The sequence below is a fragment of the Anas acuta genome, chromosome 10 (assembly GCF_963932015.1).
Source record: "Anas acuta chromosome 10, bAnaAcu1.1, whole genome shotgun sequence".
Taxonomy (NCBI): Eukaryota; Metazoa; Chordata; class Aves; order Anseriformes; family Anatidae; genus Anas; species Anas acuta.
The window spans coordinates 3,727,251-3,747,865 of NC_088988.1; the positions used below are offsets into that span (position 1 = coordinate 3,727,251).

Genomic DNA, 20,615 nt, shown 5'->3' on the forward strand with positions numbered 1-20,615 from the left:
CCAGAACTCAGTTGCCTTCAGGCATCTATCTGGTCTTTCTCAGTAAATGGCATAATTAGGGCCTGAGCGTAAACCCCAGTGGTGAAGCCTGATAAGAAGTTAATCTTCTGGGCACCACGTGGGCCAAGAGAGATGTGCCAAAAGGTCCAATTAGCAAAGGTTTCCTGTCCTAGGCTGTGCCACAGCATCGCTCAGCACTGATAAACAGCTGCAGGATTTGCTTCCGAGGTGCCTCAGTTCAGCCGTGCACAAGTCCCACACACATCACAAGGGCAAACAGCTCAGTGCAAGCAAAGGGCACCACCTGCACCTTGTACCCACTGTGCAAATGGCACAAACACAGCTTTGTGAGCCAAACACAGCCGCTTCTTCGTACACACAGCGGGACATGAAAATCCTATAGAAATGGGATTTGGGTTTAGGGGTTTCAGCTGCACTGGGTATAAACTAAAGCATTTCTCACTGAATTTAGGAATACTAGTGAGGGCACTTGTCATTAAGATCTACTCATAGGCCTCTTGAACCTGCTGATGGAGGCCAAGCCAGCAGAATACGGGTCAAATCCATGTCATTTTAGGCTGAGGCAGCCCAAGACCTACCAGCAGTATGAAACCCAAAAATGTTACAGCAAGCTCAGCCCCCCACAGCCACGTATGAGAAAGTGAGAAGAGGGTCCTGTGTGATTTCCCATCATCTGTACAGGAGAGAGGAGAAAGTTCCTGGCTGTTGGAAAAGTACCACAGAGCTGCAAAGAGTGATCAGAACCCATTCTCTGCAAGCCAGAGACCCTTTCTTTTTCTGGGAGGAAAACACTTTCTTAAAAGCTAAAGGAATGCTGAGGCCCAGCATCCATGGACCCAACAAACTTCCCTATAGGGATAATTAAGAGCAAATCTCAGTTTCAAGAGGGACCCAGGACATGGAAACTGCTCCCGAGGAATCTGACTGGAGCCGCCAGAGCAAGCAATTGTGGGATGACTACAACAATGGCAGGAGTTAATAAGGACTAAAATTGTTTTATTAAGCAGGTTCATCAGAATTTACTTATTGCTAAACCTGATTAGTCGGAGACTGTCTCCGTGTTCTTACTCAGTTGCTGCCTGCTGCCTGCTGAATAGACGGAGGGATGCTGGAGAGATTATTTCTAAGCCCTTCCCCCTTCCCTCTCCCCTCCTCTTTCAGGACCACACTGACAGTCCCAAGGGAAACAGAGGAGAGACAGGGAGAGGGCAGGATCCTGCAGCTCTCACTCAGCATATTTCACCAGGAAGCCCCACGAGTCCAGGAGAGGAGCTGCCACTTAGGACGCTGTCTCCTTTGCAAAGGATCTATTAGTACAACATACATTATACCAACACATACAAATATTTTCCCCTTTCAGGGAAGAAGCAGAGAAAGAGAAAAGAGACTTTGATCTCCAGAGTACTACAGTGATTTTTTTATGTAATCAATACCATAAAATATCCCCAGGTCTTTCTGCTGGATTGTAACTCAGCTGATCAGTTTACGGCATGTATACTTCACCTGCGGCGAAGGCAGGCACTGGGCAGCAGCCCGTGGCACGGTGGTAAGTAACTTTGGGGAAGTTTCCTTGGGATTTTTGTACTTCTCTGACTTGGGGTAATAACTGCCTGTGAATCTTTGGAGATTATGAACAAAACCAGGGATTTGTTCCTGAAAGGATGAAGGGGGGGAGGTTGGTAATGTGTATTTCAATTGCTTTTCTCCCTCTGAGCTGATAGAATACTTTGCTTTCTGTCCATGTAACAAAGTTTTCTGTAGGGTGGGCAAACATTCCCTGTATTTTACCAGTGATTTGCAGTGACTGGGTGGATAAGAACACTTGTCATTTAAACAGCATTTTACTCTTAAAGCATTTTACAAACATCTACTCGTTAATGCTCACAGTGCCCCGGAGAGGCAGGCAAAACAGGCGAGTAGTGAAAGGAAGAGGAATTACAATCTGAGCATTCAAGTTAAAGCAATTAAGAACTTCACATCCAGCTGACGGCAGGTAATTGACCACTCTAATAACTATTAAGCAGCTTAGTTGAGTTAGTGTGTATTTAAGGGTTTATAGGAGCACGAGAGCCATGTGCCACCCACCAGAAAAGGCAGTGATCTAGCAGTGACCACGATGTGTTGGGAGAAGGGACCGATCTGTTCACATTTGGATTTGCAGGCATCCGACCCTTTGCGATAATTATGAATGAGGCTTTAGCTCTCCTCCGTGTCTGTGTGTTGCCAGACAACCAATGAGGCTGCCAAGGAAATCGCATTCACGGGCTGCAGATTTCAGGAAGAAGCACAGAGGTGACTTTTACTCACACACACACACTCGCTAATTCTGTGTAGAAGTAGCCTGAAGCACCCTTTCTCTTGCAATAACTTCTGCTATGTTTTCTCCTTCTTCACCTGTCTTTTGGCTGACAGATAATCCTGGTCTGATGCCATTTCGGATGTCCCAGTGAGAACTCTTAGAGATGCCTATTCTCTCCGGAGGCAGTGACCAAGACTATAGTAACATTAGCTACGCTTCTTGTAATTCCTTGAGCCATTTCTTTCCTGTCTCCGTTGAAACTCCTTCTGTCAAAGGGGTTCATTACCAAAGAGCCAGGAGGATTTACCACCCCGATCAAGTCTCTGCAGTCGATCTAAAGACAGAGATCATGATAAATGTTGGAGGCATCAAGTACCTGCTACCTTGGAGTACTTTAGATGAGTTTCCCCTGACCAGACTGAGCAAACTTAAGCTTTGCAGCAGCTATGAAGAAATTATTCAGCTGTGTGATGATTATGATGAAGACACGCACGAATTCTTCTTTGACAGGAACCCCAATGCTTTTGGGATGATTGTCAGCTTTCTAGCAGCAGGGAAGCTGATGCTCTTAAGAGACACGTGTGCCTTGTCTTTTCAGGAGGAGCTGAGATACTGGGGGATTGAGGAAACCAACCTGGAGAACTGCTGCTTTCGAAAACTATTTCAAAAACTGCAGGAGTTGGCTGAGGTACGGAAAGAAGAAGAGCTCCGGAGGAGTAAAGAAGCTGCTTGTGTTTTGGATGAGAAAACCAAATTCGGACAGTTTATGAACAGACTCAGAGATATGGTAGAAAATCCCCAGTCAGGACTCCCAGGCAAAGTCTTTGCTTGTCTCTCCATCCTCTTTGTGGCCACCACAGCTATAAGCCTTTGTGTTAGTACAATGCCAGATTTAAGAGCTGAAGAAGACAGGGTAAGTAAGTCCTTTATAACTGATCTAAATACAGAATTAAAAGAAATTTGTTTGCTTTGCTAGGTATACATCATTAAAAAGATGAAATAGATACAGAAAATCCATAGCAATGAGGTTCAAAACTGCCCCAGTAATGAAATGCTCTGCAACAGAAAACACAATAATAGCTAAAAATCAGTTTCAAAATCACATTCAAGAATAATGTTAACAAAGTACTTCACTAACTGTGAGCAAAAATATATCAAAGTGTTTCTGGACAGAACAGATATTGCAGCTCTATAATACAGCATTGGTTTTCCTTCATAAAAAGCATTTGCTAGTGTAAGTTATAAACTTATTACACTGAGACTCAAACTCACATTGTGGAGTTTTCAACATGCTTTACTCTCATTTATAACCAATCTCTAGTTTGGACCCATCAGCAAAAGAAAGGTTTTCCTATGACTGCTTTACTTTTAAAAACAGCCAGATGTCTTCCCTTTTGTTAACCAAGTCAAATCTTTCAAGAGGAAGAAATATTCATTATTTTCTTCCCAGAACAATGTTACATTTCAACAGTTGCATAAAGATTAAAGGATAAGAGATACATGAACAATTTTCATAGAAACAGATACTTAATGCTGGGCTTCCAAAAATCATGATTCCATGCTTATAGAACTTTATATTTGCCCACAAATATATGTATGTATTGTAGGAGTGATGCCAAATACTAGCTGAACTGCTAAGCACATATAAAGCCTTTTCAAGTAAATCATGCACAGTAATTCAGTGCAAATAAGTCATGTCTGTATCATACATGAATGATCTTTTTTATAATATTGTTGTATTTCAGCATGATAAATATTTGTTATTCTAATAATAAAATGGAGGAAAGTAAAAATCAGAAGTTATTTCAGATGTAGCAATGTTCAAATTTATCAAATAACCTTGGCTAGTCTGTTTAATGAATCCTTCACTTCATTTGCAAACTGTCCTTCCAAAAGTAGTGAGCAAAATCAGATTAAATAAACTCCTCACCCCACTAAGATAAGACACTCCCCAAAGTACTGTATATTAATGAATAAAATCATTTTTACATTTGTAGAACAGCATGGTATATGCAACAATACATATCAATTTTATTTCCCAAGTAGTAATTCAAAGCAGCATAATCATGGTGAGGATGTTATGATATTTGATGTCTTCCAATAAAGCTAAGGACTGTGTAGAAGGCTTTAATTCCCTGTTCTATTTAACTCCTTAAATATTAACTTATATTTGCATGGAAAAACTATTACCTTTTAGTGATAAGTCTGGTGCTCTTGCAGACTTCCACAGCTATTACTTTTGGCAGAAAAAAATGTTACCCTGTTCCAATGTTTCTTCCAAGGAAATATTTTAAATATAGAATATCATCTTAGAGTTAAATGCAAAAACATTACAAACTCTGCTCTAGGAAGTGCTTCTCACTAACTTTGTTAATGGAAGCAGTCTGATGCATTTAATTTTCATTTTCCAAGCACTGTAGAAAAATCTTTTGTAAATACTTTTTTTGAAAAAAATTAAAAAAAAAAAAGAAAAAGAAGACATAATCATATCTCAGGTAGATGAAATATGTTATGTGTTTTTGAAAATAATTAACCACATTTTAGAAAGGGAAGGATGTTCAGGTTTGTAGGTATATCTGCTAGCTGAAGTGTAGTTGCTGTCCCTAGACTTTCTATAAAACACTGACAACGTTACTCCTTAGATATTGACATGAATATACTTTAAAAACAAGCAGACTGGACTAAAACAAACTCAAAAGTGGGACTGCTTAATGTGCAGGGGAAAGGATGAAGGATGAACCTGGGCAAAGGAAAAGCCTTGTCCAAATAGTTGGAAACATCACATAATTTATACTTACAACACCAGACTAGTGCACCTTGTCAGTGTGTCCCAGAAGCATAGAGAAGAGTATTGAAAGTCCTAGGATTTGAACCATTTAACACTATGCCAGTGAAAATATAGTGGAATATGTGGGACAGAATACTCACACCTTGTGGAAAAGCACAGAATATGAGCTGCCAGATATTTCCCATTCCTACATTCTCAGCCTGCAATACTTAAGATTTTATTAAAGGGATTTCTAAAGAGCATCCCAACTATAACTGAAAAAATAACTCACAGAACTTGATTAAAAATACTACTTGGTTGTGACCAAGTCACACCCAGGGAAACTGCAAGTCTGTACTGAGACTTGGTGCTCAAATTGTTCACTGGTTGACCTCTGAAAATGACCCACAAAATGAGGCCACATTTACCAGAAACCTGGGACAGGCATGCAACACCTGAAATCTTGGCACTGGGGGCTGAACTTAAAGATCACTTGACATCCTTTTGCCCAGAGACAGAAAACAGTCAAACTCCTTCAATCAAGTTTCTGCACAGCCTGTAATTCCACACCTGACCCTAAAGATGCCCCATTCTGAGGTTTATTCATTTCAGAGGTAAAGTTTGACAAAACCTCTATGCATAAATGTGCGGAAAGTATTTTAAGAATCCATATTCCAATGTCATTAACACTGGAAATAGAATTTATCCATTCTGAAATACAAATAAAAAAGGCTTTACCTCTGGCGAGTATGTACCACTGTAGGCTCCTTTTTCACATCATCACTGCCACACTAAGAGAGGGAGAAATGACTGGGTTCCAGCTCAAGGAGAAGAATCAGGTTTAAAAAAATAAATAAAAAAAGGAAAAAAAAAATAATACAAGGTCACTTCCACTTTACTCAGAGGCTTGGCTGATCCCACCCTGCAGGCACACAAAATCACTAAATCACTTGTTCTTTTAGCAGCTGCTAAGCCAGGGCTGGCTTAGGAGGAAGAAGAGTTGCCCAGGCAGGCAGAAGAGCAAAGAGGAGTCCTCACCACCCGAGGGAAAGTGAAAAGTATGGTCTCTGGGAAAGGGATGGCAAGGAGCCAAGGCAGGAGCATTCGCACCAGGGCAGCCCAGTCACCCTGGCAACCCGAGGGGAGGGAAGGAGCCGTCCTCATGGGCAGCAGAATGGGGAGGGGGGGCTGGCCTAAAGATAGACATCCAATGGAAAGCAAAATATAGAGCAAGTTACTAAAATTGACACCACACACATCCCCGAGAATAATCCAGATGACATTTAGGAATTTCCTCTTTAGAAAGATGAAATAAAAACAGAGATAGATGAGCAAACAATTTGGTAACTATATATCATAAAAATATGTGATGTGAAGGGAACAGCCCCAGGCAGAAGAGGTCAAAAGTTTGGGAAAACTCTAGAGAGGTAAAGTTGTGAGGCTCTAGTGATTTCAAGTTTAAGCCCGACTGTGACGCAGGTGTGTAGATTAATCTATCATACACACTACTAAGGAAAGACAACAAATTAGGCTATCTGCATAAAACAACTGAAATTTCATATACAATATTCATATAGCTTTGCATAGGATATTTTCAGCTATTCCTTATGGAGGGCAAACTGTCTTCAGTAAGGAAGCAAATACCGCATCACTAAAATGTAGTAATGAAGGCACACATGTAAGTAGAGGTAAAAAAGAAAGCATATTTGGCAGCAGGGAAAATAATAGTTTATTATTGACCCAAACAGGTAGCAGCTGTAAGCCTGAGAGAACTACAAAGTTGAATCCTATTTAGGATAAGAAAGCTGAAGCAACAAAATCTACATTTTCCTCAAACAAAGGAATTAAGATGAGTCTGGTAGGGCCCAAGCAAAAGTCCCATCAAAGTCCCCCCAGAAGTCTCAGTCCCACATAAAAATTCAATCAGGATCCAGGGGGTATAACTGAAATAGGCAATGCCCAGCACATCTAATCCAAAGGGAAAGGGAAAAAAAAAATCTTTACACCAGTGAATTATGGAACAAAACCAATGCAGAAGGGAAGGAAGATTATCTACTTTGAAGCACTCTTGGGATTTTTTTTTTTTTTTGAAGAGATTTCTTTTAATGAGTCCCTAAAATTGGCATCCTCTGGAGAAATGACTCAGCAGAAAAGGTACAGCAAGGACATTTCTTCAGGAAAGGCAAGCAAATTAGGGTCAGGGGAAAAAAATATTAAAAAAAGAGAAGAAAAAGAAACCTCAGATATTTCCACTCCCTTTCCCTCAGCACTGGTGACAATGATGTCTTTTTCTCCTGATGCAGAAGGCTCCAAAAAGTTACACTTATATGACATCTCAGTTAAAGGAAAAGGAAACATCTATTTTCGGTTCTCCCTCTGTTCTCCAGTGATAAGTGAGTGGTCCGACCTTGTTAATATTCATTTTTATGTCTGCTCTTAAATGATCTTGATAGGCCTGTAATTGCTTTAGGTATTGTATATAAGCTAATGAAAGAGAACCAACATACAAAACAACCAGTATTGCCAGGCCTAATGAGTTTATCTTGAGACTTAGTATATTCATTTGCTGAAGCTCCAGTTCATGAGGTCATTTGATTACATGGAAATCTAACTCATTTTAAAAGACTATGTTTTTGGTCACTGATTATACTGAGAATCCAGAAAACATGAACAAAAGAAGAAAAAAACCCACAGAGATATATAATAAACAGAACCATTTCTAAATACATATATATATATATATATATTTCATTCTACATCATTATAAGAATCATAGAATGAATCCCAGAATGGTTTGGGTTGGAAGGGACCTTAAAGCCCATCTAATTCCACCTCCCTGCCATGGGCAGGGCTCCCTCCCACCAGCCCAGGCTACCCCCAGCCCCATCCAGCTTGGCCTTGGGCCAGGGATGGGGCACCCACAGCTCCTCTGGGCACCTATTCTGGAGGCCCTGACTTAGGTTTTTCAATGCTTGATGTTGCTGCTGCTGTCTGTATCACTCTGAAAATGGCCTATTTGGCTTGTAACCTAGAGGAAACTGCCGAGAAACACATTTTCTTTAAAAGCGGCATTACAGTGGTTTATAGGAGGAAAAGCAATTTATTGGTCTTCCTGTGAAGAGAAAGAAAATCAGACAAGACATTTGTTTCACCAGGGTTACTATCGCCGCAGCTAAATGGGGTAATTAAAAAACGTCACATTGACTTGCATTTAACCAGTTCAGTATGTGAAGATATGTGTGCAAGAGATATATCCTCAGCATTCAAGCTATTAAATCCATTGTGAAGACATTATAACATTATACTCCAACCCTGCCCATAACCTGCAGATAACATTAAATCTCACTAGTGCACTTATTGAAAGAAAACTTGAAGGACTTGGGAATGATTGGAGAAGATAATAAGCCATATAGAGAGTGTCACTGAGAGGTGTGCAAACCCAGTCCTACAGCTTGCAGCCTGCAAAGATAAGACTCTCCATCAAAGTGTAATTTGGCCAACCGGTAGAAGCAATCACCTTTGTTAAATAGGATATGAGAGCTGAATTTTGACAGATACCCTTGGCTCCTAACTTTATAGCTTTTAAATAACTGGGTCTAAACACTGATCAAAAAAAAAAGAATTTTCTAGCTGAATATCCAGGGCAAAATGATTCTTGCTGAACAATAACTTTTTTTTTTTTTTTTCAAGGAGTAGTTAAGAGTACTATTAATGAAGTGGGGCACTATTTAGACTATATCTGACCAGCAGGGGTATTTAACAGGAACTCTATGTTCAAATTTATCTTCTAACACAAGTTATATATCACACAAAGTATGGCCCAGAACTTGTTCTACTGCAAAGAGATTAATGAAGTTCTGACTTTCAGAAATACTTGAAATGCTCATTTCAAAGTGTAAGACCAAAAAGGCACATGTGTCCATGCCTATTTACAAATATATTGGTATATACATATGACTTGAAATTACTTGGAACAAAGTAAAGCTGGACACGCTTTGGTTTTATTGCATCTGCCCAAGAATTTTTCTGGCTTTTTATCAGAACACATATTGTGAATACTCACGTGACTAAATTATCTAGTCATTCAGTACAGCTCTGATTTCTTCTAACCATTTCAATGAGAAAATATTCCAACATTTTAAGATATGAAAATGTGTTTCACTGAGGCACCAAAAAAAGCACCTACTAGGTGCACTTAGAACAGGTTGAATTAGTTAAATTACAATTGAATAAAGATATAAACATAAGCTGTAAAAACAAAACAAAACAAAAAACAGAAAATTGAATGTTGAAATGTTGAAATACTTTGACATATATATACATATTGTTGTACTATGGGACATACCTGTTTTTACATTTTTACAGCTTGCATATCCATACAGTAATGTCAACAGTTTAGACCTCAAAATTGGACCATTATGTTAAGACACTCATTTAACAGTTGCACACTATTAGCAACTGTAGTCCAAGTGCCTACAAACAGCATTGCATATTTCAGCATTAAATATAATATATACAACAACATTGGTGAAGCCTACATTACTTAAGCCCTGCTCTATATAACTGGAGAGGGGCACTGGGGGGACAGATGTTGCTGAACATCCCTGTCTCAGCTCACATCCACTGCCACAGAGAGCAATTTTCTTTAGAAGCTCTGGACACTCCATTTCAGTGACTAAATGGATTCTGCATGGTTTTCAGAAGCTGTCTCTGCCAGCACAAGGTCCAACGTTCAGAAGGCACAATTAGACATTATTAGTTTGCCTTATGTTCATCCAGCTTTGGCTGTATCCCAACAGCACTAAGTCTCCCGGCTCTGCACGCTATCCTGGGGGGACCCCCAGCTGTTCTAGCTGCTCTGCAACAGGCAGGCAATCAACTGCAACTCTATGTGCTGGCACATGTGCTCCTCCCTGGGAATCGTGCTTTCTTCTCCTTTCTACGCTTTCAAGTTTGCAATAGCCACACTGGGAAAAACCCTGTTCACTTTCCTCACTTGAGTCATCTCAGGGGGTTCAGCACAGATGATTACCTAATAAATGCTTTCTTTGGAAGATGGGTATTTCCTCCCATGGAGAAGGCACTCTATCTTTGGAAAATGCTATTTGGAATCAATGTATCCTTCAAATTCATAGAAGTAATGCTTCAAGTATTAAAAATAAACAACCACCCAAATTTCTCTGTGCTGTAGAAATTCCTCTTTGAATGTGACAGAAATCTCTGAGGACTCTTCAGCGTACTGCTACAGCCAAAATCAGAATCTGGTATTTTAGTTCTGAAGATGCACGAGCAGATCTAATTGCTAATTTCACTGCAGCTTCAGAGCTACGAACTGCATATGCTGTGCTTACTCCCACAGTGTCAGCTCCTCCTGTCAGCACCAGTATTTTCACTTAAAACAGATTCAGCCGTATGTGGGGCCCTGCTGTACGCCCTGCAGTACACAGGTGCAATAACAAGTACCTCTGCTGCAAAGAGCTTACGATGCAGGTGGGATGAAGCAGAGAAGAAACAGCAACAGTACAAAAGATTTGACCAGAAGTAAAACTGGAAATTGAAAGTTTTCCTCCTAAGTCCCAGATAAATACCTGTCATTTTGGGTATTTTTTCTCACAGTTACAAAACGAAGTCTGCTAGATTTCTTACTGGAGAAATAAAGAAAAAGATAATACCTCCACATCTCTCTCTGAATACAAATGTTCTGGGGTCACCAATTGGCTTAGATCAAATTGAAATTCTTCAGATTGATTCTCACAGTGTTTGCAGAATAAGGACAAAAGCTTAAGAGTTAATCGAAATATTTTATTTCAGTTACATTTCTTCCCCAGAGGGGATGATCTGTGTTGGATACAGAGATAAAAATTTCCCCTCCACTATGTTCTTTGTAATGCCCACATTAATATAATCCCACTAGTAGTTTAGTTTCCTCAAATTTACTAGTTAGAGCAATTGTTTTCATAAGTCCAGGTTTCTTTCCCATAAAGCAAAATGAGTGGAAAATCGTTCTGTGATCAGAATACACAGCACTCCTTTAACCAGCTCATCATTCTGTAAATCAGGTTACAGTTCTCTCTCAGCAGGCAGTAAACCTTTTGATTTCATTGCATGGCTCTGTAATCATAAATCCAAGTTTTGAAGTGATCCATAACATGGGGTTTTCAAGTTCTCCCTGACCATCATTTGATTCAGCAGAGCATGGTTTCATTATTCAAATAATTGCAGCAATGCGGTCGCAGTGATTCAGCAGTACCTCCAGCACTGCAGCTGGATCCCACAGCTCCAGGTAGGCAGGGAACGCAGACTGGTACAAGACTTACTAACTGAATTGTCATTTTACGGCCAAAAGAGATTTCTCTCCTGCGTCTGTTCATTTCCTGACACAGAGTGGGATAAGAATACCTGGGAGATGGTTTGGTGCCTTGGTAATACAAAGATCTATGCAAAGGTCTTGGTCTGGTTCCACTTCACCTTAATGACTTTCCAGACTTGTAGACTCACTCTGTAGACCCACTGTCTGAGAGAGAAGAGCTGAAGCTGATTTTTTCACTGCTACATTACCGTGCATTTTTATCCACAGAGGGAATTCTCTGGGGACAAGCTACAGCCCATGATGCAGTGCCCACATATAACCTTGAGAAGTGCAGAAGGCTGGAAAACAGCACCTTGCCCAGGAAATAAGTCAACCTTGGGCTTAGAGAGGATACATGCACAGCTGAATGGGTTTATTTTTTTAATTTTATTTTTTTTCTGTGGGGGCCAAAAGGCCAGCCTGCAGGAGCACCTGGCTACAATAAGACTCCCTGCCAGGTGGTGGGCAGCAGTCAGCCTGAGCAAACAGGCAGTGGGCAGGTCAGTAGCCTCAGTACAGACTGATCCCATCTGCTGTCATTTCAGTGGCCACTGGTCTCCGTCTACAATATAGTGTGTGGACCAGAGAGAAGGATCTGAGCAGTAACTGGCTGTATCTGAATGTGCCAAAATAAATTGGGACATGCCAGGATAAGTTTAGCAGATGTGGACTGTGACCTTGTACCAATCACGGTTCCAGGCATTTCTGGTGTGAAAGATGACTTTCTGGAAGCTTGTCCCTCAACTGCAGAGTACTAAGCAGGTCCAGGTACTGTCTGTCACTGTTTAAAGCTCCAAGAGGAGGCTGAATCAAGAAGAGTCAAACATATTGCTTTATTGAGTTTTTTCTCTGCTTTGCTTTGTATTTGTTTAGTGTCTTTCTGGGTGACTGAACACCAAAACAGCCTTTACTCAGAAGCAATCAAAACTGCATCAAGGGTGGATCTAGCTGGGAAGAGGTTTCAGATCCTTTCTGTCCAACACTTATTTGTTTTATGTCGATGAGCCAGCTGGTTTCCATAAATGTACCCTGCAAATAGCAATGCTTGCATGTAGTGATTGAATCATGATTTCTAACTGGGTTTAAAGACTTTTATCACCTCAGATCCATAAGTAATATTACTGGTCCTTCTAAAGTTTAAATATCCACTTCATAAAAACGGGGGTAAATCTTCAGCAGTAGAAAACTAATCTACAGGTCAGGTAATGATTCAGAACAGGTTTTCCCTAGCATATTTTAATTATAAAATGCCTCAGAGTGAAACCAAGTAGGTCACAACTAGCCAGTGCAAAGAAGATCCTGAGGACATGAGAACAGCTCCTTGGTGCTCTTATCCAGTTATCTATAAATGAGTTTATAATAATAATTTTTCTTCTTGTCTAGAAAATGTAAACAAGTACATTGCATATGAAAACCAAGGTGGACAGATGAGATATATATTCTGCAAAGGAGATTCTGATTCAGTTTCCCTGGGCATTGCTACAGCTATTGATGCATGTACAGATATTATTTTCACTAGATGAGATTTATATCAGTTGTAAAATGGGATAGTACAGCATAATTCTAAGATCTGGTTTTGTTTATTAACCTAGATGTCATTATGCTTTAATTAATGTTTCCTGGTAAACTAAGAGGGCACTTGGCCAGGAAATTTATCTTATTTATCTTATCTTGTGAGCGGCACATATCCCAAGTTCATTTAGCTTGAATTCACAGTTAGGGAATAAATTTCACTTCTCTAAACTCACTTGTGCAATTAAGTCCTGTGATTTAGATGCATCGCATCACTCTAGCCAGTGCTGACATCAGAGGTGCCGAATTCCTGAATCTCAGATCCTTTCAAAAAATGTACTGCAAGAAAGTTGCAGCAAAGCTTATGAGAATTCAAACATTTTTCCATAATAGTAATACTACATTCTAAGCACAGTTCCTGTGTAGATTCAATTTGCTTAAACTTTTGTAAGGAGAGTAGATTAAAAAAAATAAAAAAATATATAGAGAGAATTATTGATTATAAACAGGATATAGACTTGACTAGATGAACCCATGGTTCACCCAGGCTTTAAAACTGCAGTCCCAGTCCTTTGCACCTCACAAGAAAAAAGGGCCAGAGAAAGGCAAAAGGGATGGAATGGCTTCATTAAGGCAGGCAGAATTCCTGAGGACAGGAACAAGCTATGACCTGGACTGTGATAGAAGTCTACAAAATTGTAAATAGCAGGAAATGAATAAATATCAATTGACTGTTGAGTGTCCTTTCCAGTATGAGAGCTTAGGGGCATTAGATGGAACCAACAGGAACTTAGTTCAAAGCAAAGAAAGAAGCAAGTCTGCATGCAGTAGGCAGCAGACAAAAAGAATGACCCAACTTTATAGATGAAAAACACAAACACCACCTCCAGCATAGGAAGCTCTGGAGTGGAAAACAGAAGCCAGGAGACTTGTCTTGGGCACCATGCTTTCTCAGGCTGGTAGAATAGGGCACTGGGCTAACAGGACTCACTGTGACCATTCCTACTTTTTATTATGAGCCCATTGTTTTCATATCTAAAGAGAAGCTAATAAAAGCATCCTAAAATGAATATTTTTACTGTAACGCTCTAAACATTCCAATACATAACAGAACACAGAAAATGAGCCATTACCTTATACAGCAGAAGGAAATAATGAAAAAGAACTATGAATTGCTTATTATCTCTGATGGCAGAGAAATTTGAAACAGCCACTTTACTTCTTTGAGGTGGTATATAAATTTAAGAAATCATTCAATATTTCAAACTATCAGGCTCAGTATACAATTTTTTATATACAAATCATTGTGTCCTTTGTTGCTCAACCAAATGTTCTTTTCATGCATGAAATCAATACCAGGCACACTTTTTATTACATTCACACCATACGTTGTAGAATTCAGCTAGAGACTAGTTCCATAAATCCTGATAAATTCTTGCACTAGTCAGAAGTAAATCTGCAGGAAGTATAAAGCGTCAGATACTCACTCACGGCTACCTTTGTTCTAACTGTTCTCCCATCAGAGTCAGTGACAGGATGAATACTGATTGATGTCATGATAGTGTAAAACATCTCAGAGGATTTTGTGGAAAAATCCCACCCAAAACATTTTGTGGTCAGTTATAAATAAAACCTCATATTCCCTCCATGTTCATGATCAATGCTGCATTGGTTTGATGCTTTTATAAGTTCTACTACACCATGATACTACGGGTATAAAAATACAGTCAGGAGTAGAAAAAAGTCAGTGATAGATTTGACTCAAAAAAAATAAAAGCTTAGAATTCTGCTCTAGTTAATATTGAGGGCAAGAGAGGGAGTATTTTGTTTTGCTTTGGCAGCCTTCGATCACTAGAATTTCCCAAATGTGTTTGCTTTGCTCCAAAAGAAGAGATATATAGAAGCTGTTTTTCCACAGAAACTCTCTTATTGGACATTTTTGCAAAACACCTCTCATCGATCAGAATATTTGGCTCATAATTGGACAATTCACGGAAAGTAGCTAACATCCGATAGGAGGTTGGTGACAATAGCAAATCTGAAATCTACCATTGACATAGAGTTGTCTGTATTTTGGTAAGTACTTAGTATTTGAAGTCAGTGTGCTATTCTGCCTGCTCTTTGAACAACAGTTGTAGGTGGAACATAAAGCACTACGAGGTCTGAATTCCTTAAAAATACCGGGAGAAACAGAAATTGCCCATGGTATTTGGTGTTTCCTTCTTTCCCCTCTTACTACAATATTTGCTGCTTTAAATGGAATATTCAAAAGAAACAAGAATCTTCAAAATGACTGGTGTTAGAGAGGGATAGCTTATATAAAACATGTGACATACATTACACAATAAATAAAAATATTCCTAATACATAAAACATTCACATAGAAATTCTTTGGATTAAATTTATCTCGCCACATGAAATTTGTGAGCATATGCTTATCCAGGATGTTTTACTCTTTCTAGACACTGCCAGTAGAGAAATAAGCAGAGAGGCAGAGAAAGAGGCCTGGACATCTCTGGCAGACATTGTACAAGGATTGACTAACTAATTGTATAGCAACACTATGGAATGGAGTGAAACGGCCCTGCAGTAGGATGATTGCCCAGTTGTGTTATTTCTAGGGTTCAACCTAGTCACCTCCATGCACAGCTATGGTGCTGCATGGATAAATCAGTTGCCTCCAAGATAAACAGGGATGGTTTTCCCGCATGCTTTCATCCTGCATAGGCATGTCTGAGGCAAACACATCCTATTTCCATCTCTTAAAAAAAGAAAATAGAAAAAAGAAAAAAAAAAAAAGCAAGAAAAGAAAAGAAACCAAGCACAGAATTCACTGCATTAATCAGTGTCAGAGACTGCGACACTGTAACTCTTGATTTCTGCAGAAGTAGAAGCAAAAGGGGCTGGTTTGAATCATACACAAACATTTCTGAAGTGTCTTTTGCAAAGTATATAAAAAAGACAAAGTGTGCTAACAGGGGAGAACTCACCATCCTTTATACCCACAGTTCTGCACAAAGGAAAAATAAAATGCACAGTTATGTTCTTGAAAAGTTTGGTTTGAAGAATGCTCTTCTGAAAAGTGAAATATGCATTTGGGAAGCTGACTGCACAAATTGCTTTCTCTAAGCACAAATAACTTCCCATGGGGATTACTGAGGCAACTGAGGTTGGAGAGAAGAAAAAAACTCCCAGACAGTTCTTCCCACACTACTCCTTAACTTACATACTCTGTTCAAAAGGCATCCTAGATCGTAACAGTTAAAATTCCCAGCAAACGATATTTTTTCTTGTATTTTCCAAGGAAGGAATCATAAAAGCTACACAATGATTTGAGAGCAGCATCACCTGTAAATGTATAAAGGTAGATAAATAGCAGATGTAGTGGAATTCAGCCCAGTTAACAAAAAATAAAATAAATCTTGATGGGACCAATGAATAATTCACAGGCCACGTCACTGGAGTGACCACAGGCAGGTCTGTGAAGAGTTCATGCTGTGCTGTACAAATAATTTACAACAGAAAAAACGTGAACACTGCATAACACAATTGCTGATCACAAGCAATCTTATTAAGCCAACTCAGCAACTCTGCAAACATCAATGCACTCTAGGTACTGTCACTGCAATGACTTCAAATAGGGCTATAACCTCATCATCTACACATAACTCTAGCAGAACTGAGTCTTTGTTACCTTTTGAGATGTCTATTTTGAAAGAAATTATGATCTCGTTTGTCTACTGTACAGAAAGAGAAAAAATCCCCAAAGAGTGCTAACTCCCCAAAGAGATGAATTGTTCTGACAAGGTGTCCAAAAAAAAAAAAAAAAAGTACAGGATTTATTATGATTTTACTTGTGGAATCCCAGATAACCAAGGATCATAATGTGATAACGATGACAGAACTACAGGCTATTTTTATACAGGTTTATATTTCTTATATAGGTTTATTTATAATATTGCCTTTTGCACGTTCAGTGCTTGAACAACTAAAAAAATATTATGTCTCAAGAATAGCTGCAATTTTATCAAAAAGGACACTCTGAAAACAACATCACATTCAATGCAGAGCGTAACTGAACACTGTGAGCAACTTTAATTAATAATAGGAGTATGTGTTTCCCATGGTGTTTTTCATCAAAATTGCTTGTGAAATGTGGCTGTGAATGGATAATAGTGTATAAGGAACTGTTCCCGTACTCTCATATTTACCCAAATAATCAGGAGTTAGTTTACATTTTCCTCCTCATTTCACTGCAATAGAGCAAAAGAATTTAATTTAAGCTCAAAAAAAAATAAAATAAAATAAAATAAAATAAAATAAAATAAAATAAAATAAAATAAAATAAGTGTGAATCTGAGGTAGCAAACTAAAGCAATTCCTTTGATAACAAAACCAAGGAAAGTACTGCTCATAGCATAGGGTCTTAATACTGGGAGAGGATTCTTCAGGGCAAGAAGTTCTGCCTACAGGAGGGTATTTATTTTCCTTTCAACTGTAGTTATAAAACGTGTAAATATAAAAACATGATTTGTATATAGATAACTGAGTGAAGGATCCAGATGACTTACTGAGTCTCTCTGAACCACTTTTAATTGCACCAGAGTACCCAACTTTTGCAAACGCACCATGCGTTGAACAGCACCAGAAGTTTGCAGAGACTTTTGAACGTTAATCTTTCTTTTGAAGAGACATTTTTTGTATAGGTTAATGAACCAGTCAATTTAAATTAATTTGTCTGAGAGCTGCAAGTTGGAATTTACAGGCTGTATGCTCAGAAGGAGTTGAGTTTTTCTCATATTCAGAACAGAGTTTCATGCATTTGGACTGGAAGAAGCAAAATAATAAAACTAGCAGGCAGTATATCTGTTTATCTAAATATTTCATGTGCTTATTACCTCCTATTCACTGTTGAAAGACAGCTACCATACAACCTGCTAGCTGGGATTTTTATTATTTCTGATGTTAGTGACTCAAGAAGGTACGCATGGCTGCCTCTTTAATATTTTTGGATGCTGGCTCACAGACTGTTCTTTTATTTAATTCTCTTTTTGTTTTGCGTCAGGGTGAGTGTTCCCAGAAGTGCTATTACATCTTCGTCATAGAGACCATCTGTGTGGCTTGGTTTTCCCTGGAGTTCTGCCTCCGATTCATTCAAGCAAGAAGCAAGTGTCAGTTCTTCAAAGGGCCCCTGAATATAATTGACTTCTTGGCTATTTCACCCTATTATGTTTCCCTCATCTTGGCAGAGGATGACTCAAACGAGGCAGACGACAGGCCAAGCAGCAACACATATTTGGAGAAGGTTGGTTTGGTGCTACGGGTTTTACGTGCCTTGAGGATCTTGTATGTAATGCGCCTTGCCCGGCACTCCTTGGGCTTGCAGACTTTGGGCCTCACAGTTCGGAAATGCACAAGAGAATTTGGCCTGCTTTTACTCTTCTTATGCGTGGCTGTCACTCTCTTTTCTCCTTTGGTCTACCTTGCTGAGAACGAATCAGGCAAGGTGCTTGAATTCACAAGCATACCTGCTTCTTACTGGTGGGCCATCATTTCAATGACCACTGTGGGGTATGGAGATATGGTGCCACGGAGCGTCCCGGGCCAGATGGTAGCTCTGAGTAGCATCCTCAGTGGGATTCTCATCATGTCTTTTCCTGCAACATCAATATTCCACACTTTTTCCCATTCCTACTCAGAGCTGAGGAAGGAACATGAACGATTGCAGTCTCGGGTAAACAGAGTAAAAAATGCCAATCATTCTGGTGAAAGTGACACCTTCAATGACACAGACAGCTTGATCCTGGAGGAGCCAGCATCACCGATCAAATACATTTACACGGGGAACTAAGCCTTGCTGTAAAACATTCCCAAGAATAGGAATAGAAATACATACGTGTATGTCAACATAATACATAAAGCAAAGCAAGAAAATTAGGTTGCAACACTATTTTTCTCTGCCAGGATAGGTATAACAAAGCAGTAGAAGCCAATGCAGCTGGCTCCAACACATCATTACGAAGGCGGAGGTTTTGAGAATGTCAGAAGTCAGAGTTTATTCGGTAATAAATAAATACTCATGCTTCACTAGGACTAACGGTAAGATTCAACTTTGTCTCTGCCAGCTATATATCTTGCTGAAAAACTAATATCGAATGAATAGCAAACAAAACCGCTTCTGTTGGCACAAATAACACTTGTTATTTTATTTGCCTTTGAGTTTCCAATGTTCTTTGCAATTAACACCTTGAGCCAAGCATTAAAAAGGATTTTTTCAGGGCTATGCATCAGTGTTATTTATACAATGCTCATCGGCCAGGCATACAGAAGAAGCCTCAATATAAATCTGAGCTCTGTATCTAAAGCTACTAATAAGCTTATAATAAAAGCACTGTATGTGAAAGCTTTCAAAGTTTGCCTGTAATCAGATGATCAATTTCTAAACAATGAATTGCACTACTGTTGTAAGACACATAGTGTTTGCAAGAGAATTTGCTTGAAATACAGTTGCAGTCTGAAACATTTCATACTAGACAGAAGTTTTCAAACTTTTTTCATATACTTAAAAAATGAAAAAAAAAAAAGGAATAAAAACCCAAACTTATAGAACATATAATTGAGTTTGTGTTTTTATTTTTATTTATTTTTTCTCTTTAGTTGAATGGTGTTGGCTTTTCTAGAAGAAAAATAATTTTTAAAGTTATCAAAAATAAAATGACAGCTCAGAAGTATTCAAATGTATAAATAGCAAAAATGAGAGGAATGATTGCCGGAGGCAGTGGGAGTGATTTCCTAATGCAAATAAAAGATGTCCCTCTTGGCGTACATCAGTCTAGCCAGAAAATACAGGCCTACAGAAGTCAAAAATGCTACTTCTTGAGATTTTCTAGATGATATTTTATAATTCTACCTTTTAGATGCCGTGAATGCAGTTAGTGGAAACCTATTCCGAGTCACGAAAGTCGGGTTTGTGCATACATCTATGTGTACAGGACCTGGTCAGCTCATGGGTCCTCAGCTTACAAGCAGTCCTGGTGGTATCTGCAGAACTTTGACATGCATTTAAGTACTGAGATGAAGCAATTCATTAATTTTTTTAATCAGATTTTCAGCTTTCATTATTCCATTTCCTAAATCCTGCCAGGTTCCCTATGACCTTGCAGCAAAGCTGAGCTCAGTGAGATGACCCTTGAGTTCCAGTTTTCAGCAAGCACCGCGCTCAGGCAGGGCATGTCCCCGAAAGCCCAGGGGACACTTCCAGGCATGTGACCAGCCTCCCACGTGGACACACAAACAGTCACTGTCAGAGTTATGCAACTTCGGGCAGGCATTCGGGAGTTTCAGTTTTTCGATGCTATCCTCACTGTGCTTTATAGCTTAAGTAGAGAAAACCACAGTTGTTGGCACAGTTTGCAGCACGTGACTCAAATTAATCTCTTGGGTTTATCTTGCTATTGACCCTCTGATCTAAAGCAGGGAAACTCTAGCAGATTATAGATGGGATGTAGGAACACAATTGGAGCAAGTAGACTCTAGATTACAGGAATTTTTATTTGTCACATAACAGGTGGAATTTCTGCTGTTTTATGCATAAATCCATCTGATAATTTATTTTTATTTATTAACTTTTATTTTTGCCAGTGATTTTCTACCACAGGACTACTCAG

The 20,615-nt window shown here is 39.2% G+C and overlaps 1 protein-coding gene across 2 annotated transcripts; it reads left to right on the forward strand.

Moving 5' to 3' along the window:
* Nucleotides 1-1,213: 1,213 nt before the first annotated feature.
* On the forward strand, nucleotides 1,214-18,799 carry KCNG4 (potassium voltage-gated channel modifier subfamily G member 4). 2 transcript variants are annotated; one of them, XM_068693122.1, is made up of 4 exons: nucleotides 1,214-1,567; nucleotides 2,183-2,313; nucleotides 2,434-3,233; nucleotides 18,014-18,799. In XM_068693122.1, the coding sequence occupies exons 3-4, from the start codon at nucleotides 2,484-2,486 to the stop codon at nucleotides 18,797-18,799; spliced, it is 1,536 nt and encodes a 511-aa protein (XP_068549223.1). In that variant the 5' UTR covers nucleotides 1,214-1,567; nucleotides 2,183-2,313; nucleotides 2,434-2,483. The 2 variants fall into 2 exon arrangements, with proteins under 2 accessions (XP_068549223.1, XP_068549224.1); XM_068693123.1 differs by lacking the exon at nucleotides 2,183-2,313.
* The last annotated feature ends 1,816 nt before the right edge of the window (nucleotides 18,800-20,615 follow it).

What these genes read in the sequence shown, in the direction of transcription:
- KCNG4 (XM_068693122.1), top strand. Translation starts at nt 2,484, where the DNA reads ATGCCTATTCTCTCCGGAGGCAGTGACCAAGACTATAGTAACATTAGC. An exon ending in TAAGAGCTGAAGAAGACAGG is followed by an intron (nt 3,234 to 18,013) that starts GTAAGTAAGTCC and finishes GTTTTGCGTCAG; the next exon opens with GGTGAGTGTTCCCAGAAGTG.